The sequence below is a fragment of the Phyllostomus hastatus genome, unplaced genomic scaffold (genome assembly GCF_019186645.2).
Source record: "Phyllostomus hastatus isolate PE091 unplaced genomic scaffold, TTU_PhHast_1.1 phas_scaffold_93, whole genome shotgun sequence".
Taxonomy (NCBI): domain Eukaryota; kingdom Metazoa; phylum Chordata; class Mammalia; order Chiroptera; family Phyllostomidae; genus Phyllostomus; species Phyllostomus hastatus.
In genome coordinates this window covers 23,551,703-23,566,718 of record NW_025334042.1, presented here as the reverse complement: position 1 = coordinate 23,566,718, position 15,016 = coordinate 23,551,703, and the positions used below count along the sequence as shown (strand labels likewise).

The window sequence follows — 15,016 nt, the reverse complement described above, 5'->3', positions numbered from 1 at the left end:
AACAGAGGCAGAGAACTGTTCATGGACTGGCTCAGATTCACTTGGAAACCTGAGGTTTAATCCCAGTTGTGCTGCCTCCTGCTAAGGGTTCTGACACTTTCTGGAAGCAGCTTGCATGCGTCTGTGAGCACGGGATGAGGTCTGGCAGTGTAGGGGTGAGGGGGGCGGGGCGTGTCCAGCCTGAGCCCTGGCAGGTGTACCCACTGAGCAGGTGCAGGGCCGACTTCCTCTACGGGCCCTGGAGCCTGCCGCTCCACACCTGCCCCAGGCTTACTCCCAACACCAAGAGGTCCCTCTTGGGCAGACAGTGTACCACCTCCCCCCGCCAGGCCCAGGGCCATGGGGGGCAGAGGGGAGGGAGGGGTCCTCCCAGTAACTGGTCCCCAAGGGACATGCCGAAAAGAGGACTTAATGCTGACAGAGCCTGCTGGGACCATTCTCACCACTGATGAGAACTCCTGACTTCCTGGAAGCCTGTGAGGCCTCAGCAAGGGATGGACTCCCCACAGAAGCCTATACTCAGCGTCCTCTCTGACACTGACCCCCCCGCCCCCCGCCAGGCCTTGATTCAGTGTGAGCACCTGGGGACAGGCCAGGATGAGCTCCAGGCCAAGGGACAGGAAGTGGAGCCAGAGGAGGCAGTGAGAGGAGCGAGTTGTAGCTGGGCTGTCCTAGTCCTCTCAGACCCCCATCAGGAGCCAAGGGCTTCACTGGCAAGCAGATAACAGGGGCTCCGGGCTCCAGCAGGTGCGGTGGCGGGGGAGCGGGGGCCGGATCTGGACAGCAGTCAGCCACCTGGGAGCCCTGCCTGGGTCCCGGAGACCACACTCAGACTGGGGAGCTGCTCCGTCAGCACCCCCACAACAGGGCTGGGCTCAGAACACAGGCATCTGTTAATTCGGGGTAATAATAAGGCTCTTTGGGGACCACCGCTCCAGAACAAACAGCCTTGACCACACCCAAGTGTTTATCTTCTGTCCTGTGGAAAGAAAAGCAGGACCCGCCCTCCCCACGCCCGGCCCTACCCCTGCCACACACATGCCACACTCATGGAGACAAACCCCAGGGGCCAGGGGGCGCCAGACAACAAAGCCATAAGCACAGAATCCGGAAAAAACCTGGTGTGGAGAGCGCTCTATTGAACACAGAGTCCTGGCGCCTGCTCTGCTCTCCCACCCACTCCAGGGTCTCTCTGCCCCCCATTCCTTGGCACAGGCCCACTCATCCCACTCTGAGGTCCTCCTTGGCCCACAGTCATCACAGGGGACAGCTGCCTCCACGCCGCCAGATCCAGGGCCTCAAGCCAGCTTCTCGGAGAGCCCTACCCAGCTGTGGCCAGCCTGTGGGCCCCGCGGCCCGGCCCGGGCGTGCCCTGGCTTTCCAGGCGGGAAGTGCCTGCCGCTCTGGCTCTGGCCCCAGCCCCTCCTCACGGCTCCAGTTCCCGGGAGAGGCGGGACAGTTCCCGCTGGTTGTCAATGACCTTCAGCTGTTGGACGTAGGCCCAGGTGCTGCTGGGACTCCGGGTGCCCAGGGACTGCTCCGAGCCTGGTGGAATGAGGGTGGGGGGGGCAGGGTCAGTTCAGGGAGGGCACAGACACCACTGGTAGAGTCCATCCCTTCCCCTTCCAAGGAGCAAACCGGCCTTCTTGCCCTCTGCCATCTACCCTGCCATTTGGCTGCCCCGCCCCACACCGGTCTGGGGGCAGGAGAAAGGCAGGCCCCCAAGATTACATATAGCATAACAATACCTATTTTACTAAGTTCGAAAACAATTAAAACTAAAGAATATTTTGTTGTCATATATATATGTATATATATACACACACTTAAAATGAGGCATTTAAAATATATATATGTATATATGTATATTTACAAAAACAAGAAACCAAGTAACTCAAAATTCAGGATCATAGTGAGTATGGTGGGAGGCCAGGGGACAGGAGAGGGGACCGTCACACAGAGAGAAGCAGAGTTGACCACATGCTCGTGCTTGGGCTGTGCAAGAATGTTCCCGACACTATCAGAATAAACACGCACGTGAAGGAAAGTAAAGGGCCCATGATAACAGTGTGGCCGGGACCATGGAGCATGGTTAATCCCATTTCATGCAACTGAGGGCCGATTTTTTAAATGCAGGCCGGGAGCCAGACGGCCTGGGTCGAGGCTCTCTCGCTAACTAGTGCGGCCTCCTGCAGGTCACTTCAGGACACCGGCCCGCTGGCGCACCTTTACACTGGAGTGACATCCACCTCCTCCCGGAGGCGTGGTAAAGTTATCAGTGAGTATCATACATGTATCATGCATGCAAGCGCCTACACATGCCAGCCACGGCTAACTCGGCACCCACCCTGCCCCCACTTACACGTGGAAATCCTCGCCATCTGGCCGTCCTCGTGGAGGTGGGAGACGCGGCTCCTCAGTGGTGAGAGAGGCACTGCGTGGGGGGAGAGGCGGGGGTTAGGGAGACAGAGCCAAGCCCCAAAGGGGATGCTGTGGGGGGCGCCCACGCAGGGGCCCAGCCTTCTCACCGTAGCCGTGGCTTCGGCAGTGGTGCAGCATCCGCACGGCTCTGGCCATCATTCTCTGCGGACAGAGCAAGGACACGAGGCCTGGCCTCAGGGCAGGACCCTGGCCTGGCCTGTGAAGCCGCTGGGAACCCGAGCTCCCTCTGAGGGGGGTGCTCCCAGAGACTAGGAAGCCATAAGAGGGGGTCACGTCTGCTTCTCCGAAGCACAGGCAGAGGCCCAGCAGGGGCCAGGACGTGGGAAGAAGAACAAAAGTCCAAGAGGAAGAGGCCTGGGAGGGGCTCTCCTTGAACCATGAGACAGTTGAGGCTGCCACCCCAGCACCCCCCACAGCAGGCCCTCCCGGATACAATGGGGTTAGGCATACTATGTTAACATAAGTATTCACATTCACATTATTAATAACTGTAGACCATTTCCCACGCCCTGCTCCCTTCCAAGGTCATAGTCATGTCCCCCAAAACACTCCAGTAGTAAACAACCACTCTCCTTGAACTCACCATCTTCTCAAAGTTGATGAGATTCTCCACCAGGGTGGGGTTTCCCTCATGGATAAAGGTCATGTCTGCAAAGAAACAGATTTTGCTCAGAGGTCTCCAGACGCCTTCCCCTTCCGGCAGCCCAGGAAAGGTGAAGGGCCTGTCCCGCCCCCGCATGGCCCTCTCCCTCTGGCTCCCCTCCGACCTCCTGGGGTATTTCCTTGTATCTCTTCGGCCTCAGATCATAGGCCAAGTAACGTCACCGATGTCTGCCTGCATGTCCTGCCTCTGCTTCTGGCCTGTGAACACCTAATTCACCTCTGTGCCCCCACCCCAGGCGTCAGCACAGCGGAACTACTCCGAGCGGGCTGGGTGGACGTACAGACAGGCCCTGGAGCGAGGAACAGGACGGAGGCCAGAGGGGAAGCTCCAGTCCTCTTACCTTTGAGGAGAAGGGGCATGAAGGGGATGACAGGAGGGGAGAGCTTCGTGAGGGCCAGTCGGTACACTCGGTGGTTCCAGGAGGGGTCCTGGGGGGGAGCAGTCAGTGAGACTGGGGTCCCCCACTCCATAACCCGCCACACACGACACAGCTCAAGGCCCTGCCCCACCCAGAAGAGCCGTATGCCCATCCCCGCTGGGGCTCAGCTTCTCCTCAGCCCCAGGTCTCACCACGGCGGGCTCTGCGGAAAGGCTATGTGTGCGTGCGGCTGCCTGGCCTCCAATTAGCCCCCAAGGGAACTTCATGGACGGTAGTCACAGCGGCCCTGAGTTTCCATGGGTCTCTCTCTCTGCCCCTGTGTGTGTGTGTGTGTGTGTGTGTGTGTGTGTGTGTGTGTGTGTGTGTCTGTGTGTGCGTGTCTCTCTCTGTCCACCGCCCCCTCCCCCAGCAGGTAAGCTCCTTTGAAACTCTTGAGCCCCATGACATGAATTTTTTTCTCAAGAGCTCCGAGAGTCATCCTGATAGAAAAAAACACCTCTGAGCCAGTTCTCTCAAACACTGTCAAAAACTTCCAAAACCCCAACAGTTCCTGGCAGCTGAAGTTCGTCTCCTCAACTCCTTCCTCATCTTTTGGCCCAGTCTGGCCCACAGGCGCCTGGAGTGTCCCGAGGGCCCACTGACAGGCCCCGGCACGCTGCGGGTGCTGGTGCTGGGGCCTGCTTCCCGAGGCTTGGGGCGGGGCGGCTGGGGCCCAGTGTCCCCTGCTGCTCCCCTGGGGCCTCAGACCCAGGGCCGGACACCGAGTGTGCCTTTCCCGGTCTTCACACAGGACCTCAGAGCCACAGCAAAGGTCCCCACCCCCCCCCGTGCCTGCACATCCCGAAGGGTATGACACTCTGTGTTCCACCACTATGATGCTCAACACCAGCTCCCTGAACATGTTCAGAGGGAACCAGGCCCTGAGGCCTGTACTCACCAGCAGCCTCTCGAGGGCCGAGTACAGCTTCCGGATTTTGTGGGGCAGCCGCTGTGAAGGGGAGGGCGATGCAGACGTCACTGCTCTGGGGTAGGAGCCATGTCCCCACCAGGACACCCAGGATGGGCTTGCAGCCCAACCTCAGGACCGAGTCAGCTGGTGGGGGAGTCGGGGGGGACCTGGCCCCCACTCCGGGTCACACCTACCTCCCAGGTTTGGGCCAGGCGGCTGATGGCCGAGTTGCTGAGGCCAAACATGACCGCAAAGAAGGAATTGAGGTTCTTTTGTTCCTTGAGGCTGACAGCAGAAAAACCAGAGACCCTCAGGGGAAACAGCCACGCCCACGGAGCCCCACATCAACACAACAGCCAGGCCTAGGACCCACCCAGACCCAAGCAGGCCAGGCCGGCGCTGCCTCTGTGGGGACTGGAACTGGATGCGGTGGGGAGGCAGAGGTTCCAGGGGACCAGGGGATGGCAGATTTGGCAACACACTGACCAGGGACAGGATGGGGGCTCAGTTAAGAAAAAGTGACCTAGGGCCTCTGCCATAGACCCCCATAGACCCCCAGGCACTCACTGGGCTGCCAGCTTGATGAACTTCCTAAGCAGCTGGGCCCGAGGGCCGGGTATGGGGCAGAGGCACAGCTCTGTGGCCACCCAGTACTGCAGCTCATTGAAGCGGCGCATGAACCGCTCCAGGTTGGCAGTGGTGACGTCCCGTAGATGCTGGGGGCCCAGCACATAGTAGATCAGCTCCACCTGCGTGGGGGGTAGCACAAAAGATCAGCACATGCCAGGCGGAGGTACCCCACCCCCTGCTGTCCTCCCCTCAGCTCTGCTCCCTGCACCTGGTGGATACTGTTGAAGAGGTTCCAGTCGTGGTCCGTCAGCTGGCCTGCCAGGTCCTTGGCACTCACCAGGTCCAGCCCCTCGGCAGAGCCCACAGTGGGCCCCAGCTGCTCAGGGTGTGGGGTCTGTAGGTAGGAGAGTACTCAGAGCGGTGCCCAAGGGATCCAGAGGAAAGAGATCAGATGGGAGAAGAGAGTTTGGGGGAGACTCTGTACTGGGATCAGAAGAGTGTTGGGGCGGGCAGGGGTGCTGAGGGAGTGAAGGGGCCTCTAAGGGTGGGACTTCCCAAGAAGAAATCTTCCTGACAGATCCCCAACACTGAGACCCCTCCTTGTAGGGCCTCTACCCCCTGGGGAACCCCTAATGGAGGCGAGCCTTCCTCTTTCTCCTTGAGAGCTCCCAACCAGCTGTCCCCGCCCCCACCCTTCGGAATACCCCATCAGCTGAGGCCCACTCTCCCTACTGCCCCTTCAGGCCCAGCAGCAGCCAGACCAGGCCCCCTCCCTCTTCTCTGTGACCCTCCCTCAGCACCCATCCTTACCACCCCCCAAACACAGATGCTCCCTGGGTCCTGGCACCCTGCCTATTCCTACCAGCTCATGCACTTCCTGTGGGTTGACAACAAAGAGCCGTTCGTTGAGCCCCAGGGATGTGGCTACACCACGGGCATCTGGCTGCAGGCCAATGGCATCTGCAAAGAGAGCAAAGGCTGCACTGGGTGGGAACAGGGAGCAGGGCCAGGGAGCAGCCGGAGGCAGGGTAGTGGCCCTACTGCGGGGGCTGGGAGGTTCTTCTCCTAGGATCAGGATTACATTCCTGGGCCAGTGCTCTAAATACCCAGGTGCACATGCCCACGCATCCACACACTGCCCAGGGTAGCACACCTGAGGGGGATGAAAGAGGATGCTTAGTGAGACAGGAAGACCTTGGGCAAGGTGGAAATCACCCTGAGCCTCAGTTTCCTCCTTTGTGAAATGGAGACAATAAGACTTGCCCTGACTATGCACAGTCAAGTGAAATAATTTAAGTAGTGGCTAAAAGTATACGATACCTTTCATAGCCCTATGAAAATTGGGAAATGCCTTAGCAGAGGCTTGGTGTTTTCATCAGCTCATGTGGACTGGGACTGTGCTTTAAGTCACGTTTGAGTCCTCATTCCCTAGACCAGTAGCTTCCAAAGTAAGGTAGGCTTTGCCATCCATTTGTCCAGGAAAAAATATTAGCTCTTCTACTTAAATTTGTTTTTTCTCATCTGTTTTACAACTCTATTTTGTGTGCCACTTTATAGTTACATAACCTTAGTGTAGAAGTTCATGTGTATGACTTATAAGCAAATATACACAGAGCAAGGGGTTTATAATAAAATACTGGTTCCTGACAAGATGTCAATAAATGTTGGCTTTGGGCAACTGCAACTCTCCAGATGGCCACCAGAGGGCAGTGCTTCCAGAGCACTAATGGGCACAGGTGACTTCATCCTTTCTACCCAAGTCCTGAAGGGAGGTTTTGCTTTTCTGCCTCCACTCCTTGCCACTATTCTCGGGATGTCTCGAATTCCAGTCTACCCTGGGCTCCAGCTGTCAGGCCTGTGTGGCATCCTTCACAGACAACTATTTTTTTCTTAAATGTCCCAAGTTTTTCAAAGGCAGGTCTCAAAAACCCATGCGGCCATGTTCTGAGCACCAACCTGGTGCCAGACCTCATGCTCCATGCTTCACACACACCATCTCATTTGCTAGTCACAGCAGACCTATGTGATAGGTCCAGTTATGGCTCACATTTGACAGATGAGGAAACAGAGGCTCAGAGAGGTTCAACAACTGCCCAGGATCGCACACCTAGGGAACAGTGGATCTCAGGCTCCAACACAGGTCTGGGAGTCCGGTCTATGCTCCTAACCACCACGCTGCATTATCTTCCCTGACGCAGCACCCCGAGTTCTTAATGCATTGCTGGGCCACAGCTGATCCTCTAATACGTTTGCTGACTGACAAGGTGAATGGGCATGAGGGAGTGAAGGGGCCTCTGAAGAATGGGACTTCCTGAGAAGGCATCTTCCTGGCAGACTCCCAATACTGAGACCCCTCCTGATAGGGCTTCTACCCCCTGGGGGACCCCTCATGGGGGCAGGCCTTCCTCTTTCTTCTTGAGAGCTCCCAACCAGCTGGCTACACTCACGATGTGAGCTTGAGGGAGTCGCTTAATCCCTGTGAGCTTCAGTTTCCTTGTCTGAAAACAGGATAAAAGGACCTATCTCGTAGTATTGTTACTGGACTAAATGAGTATGTATGCACGATAATAACAGTAGTAGCAGCTAATACCTAAGGAGGGCAGTGTGCCACACACCATTCTAGACACTTCCACAGATGAGTTCATTGAGTCGTCACAGTTCCTCCCTGAAGCAGGTACCCTCATCACGCCCGCTTTACAGGTGACGAAACAAAGCACGGGGAGATGAAGCACCCTGCCCAAGGACACACGGACAGAGAGCTGAAGGGCTGGGATCAAATGTGGGTGGCAGGTTCCAGAGCTCATGCTGTTAAGCACCACACTTAAAGCACTTTGCAGAGACATCATCAACCTCCCATATTAACATTGATGAAGATGATAAAGATGATAATGATTTTAATTGGGGGATCTGGGCATGGCTCTAAGGGGGTTCCCTCCCGTGGGGCCACCTGACTCAGACACACAACTCACCACCCGCAGAGTTGACTTTCACCAGCACCTGTCCCTTGGTCCAGCCATCCTCCTGGGCCAACACTGCCATCACCTCTCTCACTGACGCTGTCACAGGCAGCTGTAGGGTCACCACGGAGTGGTCTGGCCGGCAGATGTCATAGGGGACTGGAGAGGAAGACCAAACTGAGCTGCGGGAGGGGCTGCTGGGTTTCCCCACCCCAGGAGAGAGAGGGCAGCCAGCAGTGGGCGGGGTCCCAAGGAGGCAGGCAAGGGTGCTAAGGAGAGGCCTGGGTGGGCACACGGCACACAGCAGGTGGGAGACCCTGAGCCAGGCAGAGGGAGAAGCTGGAACTGATGCCCCAAGGAGTATAGGGTGCCATCCTTGGCCTGACACACTGAGGTCAAGGGTGACCATAGCAGAGTATGGGCCATGTCCTGGCTGGCTCAGACCACCAACCTTTGTCCCCAACTCGGATGGTACAGTTGCTGCTGGGGAGGGGCTCGTCCTGGCTAGGGAGCCAAACAGGCATGTTCCGGGCCTGAGAGGAAAAGAAGGTGAGGCCGGGAGGACACAGAGGGGAGCATGCAGGGCCAGGGTGGGGCCTCGTCACTGGGAGCATGGGACCTGCCCAGCATGCAAACCACCCGGGGGCCCTGTTCACTGAGTGAACCCAAGCCAGGTAAGACCCTGGGACCAAGAGGGACAGGGCAGGGCTAAGGCGGAGGGGGCGCCCCTCTGCAGTGTGTCAGCCCCCACCACCCAGGCCCAGAGCTGTTCTGATGGGACCGTGCCTCGGCTGGTCTTCTCCTCCCTGGCGTCCTTCGGTGCCGTTTGCTAGGTTGCTGTTTGCCACATGCCCGGCTAAGGACACGCTTTTTCTAAGTACTATATTTTGATGTGCTTTTTTTGCCCAAATTTTTGAGGGAAAATAAGAATGCACATTATATATGGATAGCACTGATTGGTTACCAGTACATAACATTTCTTATACCTGGTATCTGTTCTTGTGTTTTGTAATTATCTATTATGTAAAACTTCTTGCACCATAATATGTTCAAAAACAGATTCTAAAATTCCTTTATAATACAAAAAAACAAGTATCTAAATATAAATAAATAAATAATTGGGTTAAAAATTTAAATGAAAGGTTTTTCTTCTGAAAGTTTGGGCCAAAAACATGGCTGCTCATTATGCATGGCAAAATATAGTATTTAAATATTTAGGATAATCCTTTGACAAAAATATTGTTGTTGTTGTTGTTATTCCCTCTTTATAGATCAGATAAACCAGGCTGAGAGGTCAAGTACCACGCCCAGGGCAGCACAGCTGCTGAGTGGCCCGGGTGGAATGTTCACCTGCGCCTTCCTACTCCACCCTCTCACCTACCAGCACTCGGCTGTGTCGGCTGCCCTCTCCAAACCCACAACCCCTCCTCCCCGGGCCCCAGCCACAGCCGGCTGAGGGGGCAGCCCCTGCTGGACGAAGGCCCCGTACCACAGCCCCTCTACCCACCCAACTGTTCTTCCCAACCCCTGTACGAGCTCTCTTCCTCCTCAAAGCTGAATGTGGCAGCTCAGGTTAGACCCAGACCATGGTTCACCCCTGGATTTCCCAGTCTCAGAGCTCTCCTCGAGTTCCTCTCGAGCAGCCTCACACGCCATCTACATGTGAAAGACTCTTAAAACCAGACCACTGGTGCCGAACTCTCTTCCAAGCCCTGGTCTCGGATGCCTCCTGGATCCTTCCGCATCTGTGCTCCCCCGGCTCCCCTCGTCCTGCCTCTCAGACCTCTCCTCCTGGCCGTTCTCCTGGGCTCAAGGCTTCTGCCTCACCCACTTCCCCACCACCTGTCATCGTGTCCTTTGAAGTGGGTCTCCCTGCATCCCCCCTCCCCAGCCCAGGCCAACCCTCCAGTGCCACCTGCCCATATCTCCTCACACTTTATCTACTCCAATGGCCCAGCCATTCTCCTGTGCCCTGACCCCTCCAGGGCCTCCCTGCCTCCTCCTCCAATCTGCCTGACCACAGCCAGATGAAGCTTCCTAACCTGGCTTCAAGGCCATCACTGTCTGCTGGATAAATGCAGTCTCCCTAACTGCCCTCTGCAAAACACAAATCCAGTCTTGTCAATCCCTGGTGCAGACACCTCCAATGACTTGCACTGCTCTGAGGACAAGGACGAAACCCTTTGCTACGGCCCACATGGCCCTGCATGCCCGGCCCCTGCCCGCATCCTTGGCTCCCTCTGCTGTCCCCTCTGGCACTCAGGTGGGAACAAGCTTTACCCACAGAAGAAAAGGAGCCCATAAGCATCTTCAGCAGGGAGGAGGGGTGATGGGCGAGGTGGGAGGGACAGTTGGGGATGGGGACACCAGAAAGCCCAGGTGAGGCCTCGGGATTTTATTCCCAATGCAGCAGTCCCAACCTACCTTTCCAGTCCTTTTTCCCACCATTACTCAACCATATCTCAGTTCCAGTCACCTCTTCTCGTCCCCCTTCCCCCCTGGACCCTGCCAGGAACAGCACTGGCCACCTCTGACTCCTAGCAGGGTCCTGCCTTCCTCTGGGCTCCCAGCATGGCCACCAGGAGCCACGGGGCCTCAGAGGCTGCCTCAGGCACCATGCCTCCCCTCCCAGGCAGGAACCGCTGACTGGCTCTAAGGGTGAGGGTGGGGTGAAGGGTTGACCTTAGACCTCTGTGTCCCCATAAGACCTGGCCCCAGCACCACACGAAGCCCACATGAGTGCCAACCCCGACCCGAGGGTGTGTCTGTGTGGGGGAAACCTTCCTCGCATTGCCCCTGAGATGGGGGATGAAGGAGGGGCCGTGCAGTCCCAGAGGAGCAGAGGGAAGAAGGTGGGGGGAGTGGATTCAGAGCGGACACCTTTATCTGAGGAGACGCACTCCCACAGCCGTTCTCCAACCTGTGGAGCAAGGGAGAAGGGAGGTGAGACTGGAGGCCAGCGAGCCCTGACGGCCGGACACCCCAGGGCCAGCAGCAGGGAGGCGCCCCAGCTCTGGATCCCACCCGCCCTCACCCGAGGCTCTGAGTTTCTCGGGCTTGGTGAACGTGACCTAGAGAGGAGCGACCCTGGGGCTGAAGCTGGGGCCCCAGCTCCTGCGACTTTCCGAGGCCAGCGGGGGAAGGGAAAAGAGTTCAAGAGGGAAGCGGGCCCAGAGGTCAAATGGATCAGGCACCAGTTCAGGTAAGCGTCCCCACGGGAACATCTGGGAGGGGGAAGCCGAGCTCTAGGATATTTACAGGGCGGGGCTGGCAGGAACTGGCACTGATGGAGCTCAGTCATAAACATGTGCCCAGTGGAGGAAGTGAGAACAGCAGGTGCACTCGGGACAGGAGAGTGACACAGAAATGACGGTGTGATGTGCGAGAATGGCTGAGTGCGTGACGTGAGGGCAAACAGCGAGGGGACCGGCGGGAACAACTCATTGAAACAAGCAGGACCAGACCAATGAGCTACCACAGACAACACTCGCATGGCATGCTCCTGTGCAAGGCCCTGCTCTGCGCCCCGAAGGGGCAGTAACTCATTCCATGCATGCGATGAGGCGGGTGCTCACCCAGATTACAGACAAAGGCCCGAAGCCCTGAGGAGGCTGCGGGCAGTGTGCTCAGGGCGGCTCAGCTGTAAGCGGTATAGCCTGGATTTAAAGGCACGTGTTTGAATCCAGAGCTGGTGCTCTCAGTTTTGAGTCACTGCCTGTCATGCACGTTTGGCTCTAAGTTAACTCAGAGCCAAAGCATCACCTGTGGTGTCGCCGCCTCTCTGGCCACTGCTCCCGAAGCAGGTTGCTAAGCCGGGCATCCCTGCTCACCAGGTCTGAGAGTTTCTGGGAGGAGCCAAGATTCACTGAGATGCTGCAGCTGTGTCCACCTGGGCAGCCCTGTCCAGCCCTGCCTCACTCCCAGGTACCTGGAGAAAGCTGCTGGCCACAGGGTCAGTGTGGAGCATGGGGCCATACAGGGCCACCCACTGGCTGACCAGCCGCAGGATCTGCTGTCTCTTGTTGCAGATGTAGGTGTTACGCTCCTGCTCACTGCCACCCGCGGGCTCCGCATGGAAGGTGGGTACCAGTCAAGGAAACCACAGCATCCAACTGAGCCTCTCACCACACCTCATGCAAAGGAGGGGCAGGATGCTGACAAGCCGGGCCTGGCACCGGCATGAGGCTGGTGCTTTGGAGGTTTTGGCACAGCCATGCCATGAGCAGTTCCTTTGCCCTACTCCACACAGCGTCCTAGTCACCCTGGGGCCGGAAGGATATTGGTGCAGGAGGGCCGCGCAGAACTGGGTGCTGGGCATGAAGACTCTGTGAGTCAGGAGGAAATCACTGAGGAATGTCTCTGTAGCGGGGGAAGGGAGGGGGAGATAAGTGGGAGGTGGGACTTCCTAGGTCAAGCCCACTGTACACAGGTACATGCACAGCTGGAGTGTCCATCCCCCAATCCCACATGGTCAAGGCACCACTGACGCCCAGCCCCTGTGACTGTACTCCCCACCCAAGCCAATAGCTCAGGAATGAGGACTTCCTGCTGACTGGCCCCACAGACCAATCCAGCACCCCATGAGATCAGATGCAGGTGCCTGGCTGTCTCCCAGGTTGGGCTGACCACCCGATGAGTCAGAGGGCAGGTAGGTGTCTCCTGCCCCTACCTGTTGGGTCATGAGCATTGGAATCAGGCCTCATGGCCTCCAACAGCAGTTCTAGGATCTTCTCCGGAGTCCCAGACATCACCGTATACCTAGTAGAAATGGCAAATCCATGCCCCTGTGCCGCCACTCCCCCAACCACAACTAGGGCAGACGCCAGGGACCAGTCATATCACTCCTCTCTGTTTGCCAGCCATGCCCCATCTTGGGGTGTGGGAGTGGCTGGTGCAGGGGGGTGCACCTTAGTCCCTGGATGTCTCTCCACCCTCAGAAGGCCAGCGGCCAGGGGTATGACACCGAGGAAGCGAGTAAAGTCTGGGAACAGGAAGGAGAGTAGGTGGAGAGGGAGCTCGGTGGGTATGTTACCGGTTCCTGCCTGGGGTTGGGGGGCAAGAAGAGCCAGCACCCTGAGAGGTTCTCTCCAGCACCAACACCACTTTGCCGTGTTCTTCCAGCCTCATGGTCTTTGCTTCCACATCCTGGAGAACAAGCCACACCCAGTGCTCAGCACATACCACTGTTTCTTTCCCCATTTCTAAGGCCTCTCCTTCCACCCCCACCCCATTCCAAACCCTGAGCCCCGCAAGGGCCCTCAGCCCTTCTCCCACCCCGTTCAACTCCCCAGCTTGGGTCTGCTCCTCGCTCCCATCCCTCCTCAGCCTGAGTCCCTCCTCTGCTTCACCCCTCTGTGGTTCCAGCGCTCCACTACACGGCCCCCACCACTCTGTAGCCCCACTGCCCCTGGTCTCCCACACAGAGCGGGGTTCACAGGGCTCACTGAACCTCATCGGCATGCTGTGGGCCTCCTCACAGGCCCAGGGCTGTGCTCCCACCTCCAGCAACTGTCTCTGAGCTTCTCCATCTCCTCTCTCTCTCGTGCCTCCTCACAGGCTCTCTGGTCCTTCCTCCTGCCCCACACTTCTCCAAAGAGCTGTCCTGGCCATGTCCCTTGCCCTCCCCATCCCCAGCAGCAGCACCTTGATGATACGGTTGAAGTCCTGCTTGTCCACTCGGAGAAAATGACAGTTGTCTTCTCGCAGGATGATGGTGGCTGCCCGGGGCGCATCGTTCACGAGAGCCAGCTGTCCAAAGTCATCTCCCTCGTGCAGTGTGGTCACCAGCCCCTGTAGCCAGGTCTTAGTCACAGCCCAACTGCCCAACCCCCAGCCCTCGTGGAACAGGCCCGTGTCGGGGAGAAGCACAGAGATGGGAGAAGACCAGGGTGATCAGCAGCCTTGGGCCCACCAAAGGCACTGCCCATGAGGGCACGAACCGGGGAGTGGTTACCCCCCAGGGGGCTGGGGAAGAAGGGAGGACTCACCTTGCCATGGGTCACCACGTTGACAGATCCCTTCCAGATAATGTACCACGAAGTGCCCTTGTCCCCCTGGCTGAACACTGAGAGGCGCACGGATCAGACACGCCCCCGGTACCCACCCCTTCTTCTCCGTGGCCTCCACCCACACCCAGGTCCCTGGTGCCCAGCTGCCTGTCAAGTGGCCGACTTACACACAGTCCCCGCCTTGCTGTGTGGCTCAAAGAGCAGGACCGCCGCTAGCTCCCGCTTCACCTGGGGGGCAGGGAGGGGAGGGTCAGTGGGCACGTCCAGGGGCCCAGGGCCAGGTTAGAGGTGAGGACCAAAGACGTGAGTGCTCAGGGGCAGGGAGGTAGCTGGTCAGTCGGCCTGGGATTTGGCTGGAGACCATGCAAAGCAGGGCAATGGGCTAAGAGAGGCAGAAGGATCTTCACACAAGGATGCTGGAAGCAGGAAATCAAATGGAAATTTCCAAGCCATCAGCAGAAGGGGAGGCCAGCAGCTGCGCCTCCTCAGGGTGCTCACAAGAAGAGGAGGCCCTGGGGAAAGGGCAGGGTGGAGCCTGAGGACTGACCGAGTTGGACAGGCGGGCCACAGCCTTGATGTGCAGCAGCTCCTCAAAGATGAGCTCCAGCTCCTCGTCTGTGCGCTGGCCTGGGCTGCAGGCAAGGAGGGCAGAAGCAAAGGATGAATTCTGGACCCAAGGCCGGGGTGCAGACCACTCACCCACCGGGGACAGGTCTGGGGTCAGCCGGTGCCTCAGCGAGGACTGTCATCACTAACGGTCAGCCACTCCCAAGTGCACGCTGTGTGCCCAACCCGGACGAAGCACTGCATGTGCAGCATTCCAGTCTGCCCTCACAACACCCCCATGACGTGGGCATTCTCGCTCTCCTTTGAGAGAAGAGGAAGCCAGCGCAGAAAGGCCCAAGGCCACCTAACTAGTAGCTGGTAGAACTAGAACGTGAACCCAGGCCTTCCTGAGGACTCCAAAGGCCACCCTCTCTCAGCCATCACTGCCCCTCAGAGGGGGGCAGGGTCTTCAGAGGCCATGTACCCCACATTCTAAGTTGC

General features: G+C 57.9%; 1 protein-coding gene across 5 annotated transcripts in view; it reads right to left on the bottom strand.

Moving 5' to 3' along the window:
• Positions 1-1,119: 1,119 nt before the first annotated feature.
• Positions 1,120-15,016, bottom strand: part of RAPGEF3 (Rap guanine nucleotide exchange factor 3) — a 29,428-nt gene continuing 15,531 nt past the window's right edge. For all 5 annotated transcript variants that reach the window (XM_045829107.1, XM_045829110.1, XM_045829109.1 and 2 more), the window contains 22 exons: positions 14,517-14,601; positions 14,137-14,197; positions 13,949-14,025; positions 13,605-13,751; positions 12,994-13,106; positions 12,631-12,719; positions 12,242-12,320; positions 11,890-12,040; positions 11,724-11,806; positions 10,842-10,881; positions 8,413-8,494; positions 7,974-8,120; positions 5,867-5,964; positions 5,273-5,398; positions 5,002-5,183; positions 4,629-4,719; positions 4,423-4,473; positions 3,447-3,534; positions 3,026-3,090; positions 2,529-2,583; positions 2,363-2,434; positions 1,120-1,545 (listed from right to left, as the gene is read on the bottom strand). In XM_045829107.1, the coding sequence (XP_045685063.1) occupies positions 1,427-1,545; positions 2,363-2,434; positions 2,529-2,583; positions 3,026-3,090; positions 3,447-3,534; positions 4,423-4,473; positions 4,629-4,719; positions 5,002-5,183; positions 5,273-5,398; positions 5,867-5,964; positions 7,974-8,120; positions 8,413-8,494; positions 10,842-10,881; positions 11,724-11,806; positions 11,890-12,040; positions 12,242-12,320; positions 12,631-12,719; positions 12,994-13,106; positions 13,605-13,751; positions 13,949-14,025; positions 14,137-14,197; positions 14,517-14,601 (2,101 nt within the window). In that variant the 3' untranslated portion in view covers positions 1,120-1,426. The remainder of the gene's footprint in view (positions 1,546-2,362; positions 2,435-2,528; positions 2,584-3,025; positions 3,091-3,446; positions 3,535-4,422; positions 4,474-4,628; positions 4,720-5,001; positions 5,184-5,272; positions 5,399-5,866; positions 5,965-7,973; positions 8,121-8,412; positions 8,495-10,841; positions 10,882-11,723; positions 11,807-11,889; positions 12,041-12,241; positions 12,321-12,630; positions 12,720-12,993; positions 13,107-13,604; positions 13,752-13,948; positions 14,026-14,136; positions 14,198-14,516; positions 14,602-15,016) is intronic.